The following is a 4,695-nucleotide window of genomic DNA, read 5'->3' as shown; positions in this document are numbered from 1 at the left end:
GCAGGGGCTGCTCGGCGCGGTCGAGCGGTGAGGAAGCGGCCCGCGCTCACGCGTCCCCCGGCGCCTCGAGCGGCCCCTTCAGACCGCCCAGCCTGGGCCTGCCGTGGGCATGAGCGTGCTCGAGACGCCGGGGGAGATGGAGCCGGCCGGAGAGGAGGAGCGGCCGCCACCGGCGGCTGAGGAAGAGGACGACGAGGAGGAGGTGGCAGCGGCTGCCCGGGTCTCAGGGCCGGCCCGCGGAAGGAGTGCCTCCTCGCTGGAGGACGCGGACGACCAGGAGGAGGCGGAGGCGATGGTGGTCGGGGGCGGTGGCTGCAAGGAGCAGGAGCTGACCTACGAGCTGCAGCAGGGCTACCGCATTCTGGGCGAGTTCCTGCAGGAGAAGCACCGGGGCCTCACCGCCCCCTTCCTGCAGCCCTTGGGGGGCGTTGCCACCCGGGAGGAGGAGGTAGCCGAAGGGCCGCGCAGCGGCGGTCGGGGCAGTCGCGCCCTTCCGCAGCAGCCCGGGCAGGGCCTGTGTCTGCTGAAGATGGAGGAGAAGTTCGCCAGCGGCCAGTACGGGGGCATCACCGAGTTCGTGGCGGACTTCAGGATGATGCTGGAGACGTGCTACCGCCTGCACGGAGTGGACCACTGGATCTCTAAACAGGGCCAGAAGCTGGAGATGATGCTGGAGCAGAAGTTGGCGCTTCTGTCGCGGTAAGCGAGCCCCGTCCCGGTGGGACTGACAAACTGACACAAACACACCCTCACACGTGTCCGAGGATGGGCTGGGCCAGGGGCCGGGGGGCGGCGCTGATAGGTGCTGAGTCGGTGCTGGAGAGCCCCGGGAGGAGGAGCGGCGCTGGGCGGGGGCCCGGAGGGGTGTGGTGGGTGTGGGCCGAACGCGGCGCGCGCCGGAGGGAGAGAGGCTGAGCAGGAGGCGAGTTCGCAGCGCCCACGAGCAGGTAAAGTTTGGAGATGTGAAGAGATGTGGCTCCTGCATGAAGTTACATGTGTAGGCAGAGGACAAGTTTTTGTGGCATGGAAGTTGAACCCGCAACTTTTAGGCAGCTTTAGCATGACATTAAAAAAAAAAACTTTTACGGTAAAATGTCTTTAGAAAAAAGTAATTTCCGCTTGTGTAAAAATGCTGTTTCAAACCATCAAAAAATAATTTTATCTTTTACTACCCAAGTCAACTATCAGAGATTTATGGCGTCCTACTAAATGGTTAATGATTGCTCTGGTGTACTCCTGATCTTTTCTCTCCGTTTCATCTGAGGAACTGTACTTTTTCAATGATAGGGAGTGTATTAACATAAAAATTTTAATAAGTTCAGACATTTGTGTTTATTCTACCAGAAATCATAGGTGGTTAATGATTGCTCTGGTGTACTCCTGATCTTTTCTCTCCGTTTCATCTGAGGAACTGTAGTTTTTCAATGATAGGGAGTGTATTAACATAAAAATTTTAATAAGTTCAGACATTTGTGTTTATTCTACCAGAAATCATAGCCAATTCAGATGGCATTGTGACCACCCCTATATCCAATTATTTTTCTTTTGTAAGAGAAAATAATGTAACACAGAAGGATACTAAAATAAATGTATTTTTTTATAATCATTGTGTAGCTGATATGAGCCAAATTAATTTCTCAAGTGTAAATTCTTCAGGGAAAGAAAAACAATTGAATGTTGTTGAAAATGCTGGTTGAAGTGGAATAGGAGTTTGACCATTTAGTAGCTGAGTGAACTTGACCAAGTCATTTAACATTTTTGGCCTCAGTTTCCTCATTTGTATATGGGGATGATAATAGTACCCACCCTAATAGTGTTACTGTGAGAATTAAATGAATTAATAAATGTAAAGTCAACACTGCTTGTCGCTCGGTTAGTTCAGTATAAGTGTTAGCCATTATAATAGTAGTAGTTGTAGTAGTAGTTGAGTAGAATTAGTATATACTTCATATCTGAAAACTAGGCATTATACTTGTGTTTTTATGGAATAAATAACTCCAAAAATTTTTGTTAGTTTTTTGGTCCTTAATTTATAATTGTAATTTTAAAATTATCTTTATTTGTCACTGGCTTTTTATATACTGTTTTCAAGACTATCAGTGACTTTTTTCACTAAAAACAATTAACGTAGTGCTTGACTTATTAGGGCAGCTCTCTTTAAACTAAGGAACCTCTTGAACTCTTTCATAAAGTAGAATTATTTGGTAATAGAATAGTTATTCATAAATTTGCTTTGTGAATTACTTTTAATATTTTATTTAATGATTTTATACTTCTGTTAGTATGTTTGTTACTCCTGTCTCCACGTGCATTATAACTATGACCATATAAAAACAGTTCATTCACATATCATTATTTTTAGGCAGTAAAATATACTCCAAAGTAATGTCATGATATTTTAGACCTGGAAGGACCTTTAGAGTTTATCTAGTCCATCGAGTTTTATGGATGTGGAAACAGGGATTTAGAATGAGGAGTGAGAATGATTGTGTGAAACTACTAAGAGATAGCATACAGGTTTGAATGAATTATAGATGTTTTCGAAAGTACTGTGTATAATAAATACCTCTTAGTCCTACAAGAGCAGGGAGACTGTTTCTCTTTTACATAAAGGTAAAGTTCTAAATGATCAGAATCATCATTCCCAGTGGCCAGTGCTCAGAATACTGTTTCCACGTGACGTAATAGTTTCCATACTTGAAATTAAACTTATAATGTCGTATAGTTTATAAACATGATAATGTATTTTTGACATTCCTAAGCCAAAAGAGAAAATTCTTGCATTTTAGTAGCAAATAATAATGTGATGGTCTCAAATACGTAAAGTTTTGAGACCCTCACGTTTTGGACTTGGTGTATGCAAACACTTTGTAAATAATGGGTTTGCTAGACCGCATTTGTGGATACTGTACTAGTAAATCATTTATTTTTCTACACTAGCCTAAAATCTGCGTCATTTCTAAGTAAGTGCTTTGAGTGGGCACAACTTTTAGAAAACCACAGGTTACAACTGTTTGGAACCCAATTAAGATATATAGATGTTCCAGAACAGTATTCTGTAGACTGCCCATGTGAATATGGTTTTCAGCAAATAGATGACTCATACCTTATTTGTAAATTTCTTAAAGTGATATATAGTATTTTAGTAGTAAAACCAATGAATCACTTAGATATTATCATTTAGGTTTTCTTTTCTATTCTAGTATATATTTGTAGGATACTGAATTCCTCCTGTTTTCAAATAGGAGAACTTTATAGCTGCTCCGTATATACAACTGAGCCTTCTAATGAGCAATAAATGAGATACATTAGGTAAAGAGGATGTCACATTATCATTAGAGAGCAGCACAATGGCATTAGTTAGTACCTTGGACATGTCATATAACTTGAGTCTCAGTTTCTTCATCTGTACAGAGAGGGTGTTAGGCTAGATTAGTTGATTGTGCAAATATTTAACTATCGTCTAGAGCTGTACATTCATGTCCCTGAGATCAAAAGATGAGTTCCCTGTCCTTAAGTGGTTTACAGTTGAGTAGGGAAATAGACACTTAAAAAGATAATGATTCTATGCATGCATGAACAAGGTACAGGAGAAATTTAGAGGAATGGAACCTATATCGGAAGAGGAGGGGGTTAAGAATGGGGATGGCAAGTGAGAGGAGGGAAGAAGGGGAAAGAGACTAGTTTAAGGCTATCATAAAGAAATTTAGGGCCAGCCTGGTGGCGCACTGCTCCAGTGCGCCGCTTGGGGCGGCGGCGCTCCCGCAGAGGGTTCGGATCCCACATACAGACTGGTTCCCGCTCACTGGCTGAGCGAGGTGCGGGCGCAACACTGAGGGTTGCGATCCCGTTGCCGGTCCGGTCCATATGGGCGCGACACTGAGGGTTGCGATCCACTGAGGGTTGCGATCCGTTGCCGGACACGAAAAAAGACAAAAAAAAGGAAAAAAAAAAAAATTTATACTTGGGTCGAGCCCGTGGCGCACTCGGGAGAGTGCGGCACTGGGAGCGCAGCGGTGCTCCCACCGCGGGTTCGGATCCTATATAGGGATGGCCAGTGCGCTCACTGGCTGAGCGCGGTGTGGGCGACACCACACCAAGGGTTGCGATCCCCTTACTGCTCACGAAAAAAAAGACAAAAAAAAAAAAAAAAAGAAAGAAATTTATACTTGAACTGATTCTTAAAGAAGTTACTACTGGATTTTTTACAAGAGTGTGACTGAGATATTCCAGAATGCTGAACTACAGTGAGTGCAAGGCATGAAATGGCATAGCATTTCTGGAAACTACAAGTAATTCTATATGATCAGTATAGTCTCCAGAGTAGTGTCTGCACGCTGGGAGGTATGCAGGATGATCCATTGGTGTGAGGGAAGAAAATATTAGAACTTCAGTATATTCTACCATTATCGTATACTTTTTAAATTTCTGTTTTTGGTTTGCTTTCTGTGGTGCTTAATTAATAGCACTATATGTATATAATCTGTAAATAGCTTATATTTATTTATATGTCATATAGATATGTGTATTATACATATAAATACATATATGTATGAATACATATAATGTGTGTATCATATATACATGATGTATAAGGATACTTCAATTAGTTTGTACAAAAATAGAATTAAAAGATAATAGAATCTTTCCTTAAGCTTTTTTTTTTTTTTTTTTTTTTTTTTTTTTTTTTTTTTT

General features: G+C 42.4%; 1 protein-coding gene across 1 annotated transcript in view; it reads left to right on the top strand.

The window, feature by feature from the left end:
* Positions 1–109: 109 nt before the first annotated feature.
* LOC103607088 (uncharacterized protein KIAA2026-like) overlaps positions 110–4,695 on the top strand; it is a gene marked incomplete at its 3' end in the record, with an annotated part of 31,314 nt that continues 26,728 nt past the window's right edge. Inside the window, exon 1 of the mRNA XM_008591640.1 lies at positions 110–699. Coding sequence (XP_008589862.1) covers positions 110–699 — 590 coding nt within the window. The remainder of the gene's footprint in view (positions 700–4,695) is intronic.

The sequence above is a fragment of the Galeopterus variegatus genome, unplaced genomic scaffold, assembly GCF_000696425.1.
Source record: "Galeopterus variegatus unplaced genomic scaffold, G_variegatus-3.0.2 Scaffold7104, whole genome shotgun sequence".
Lineage (NCBI taxonomy): Eukaryota > Metazoa > Chordata > Mammalia > Dermoptera > Cynocephalidae > Galeopterus > Galeopterus variegatus.
Note: the sequence above shows the minus strand (reverse complement) of the source record. Positions and strands in the feature narration are given on the sequence as shown.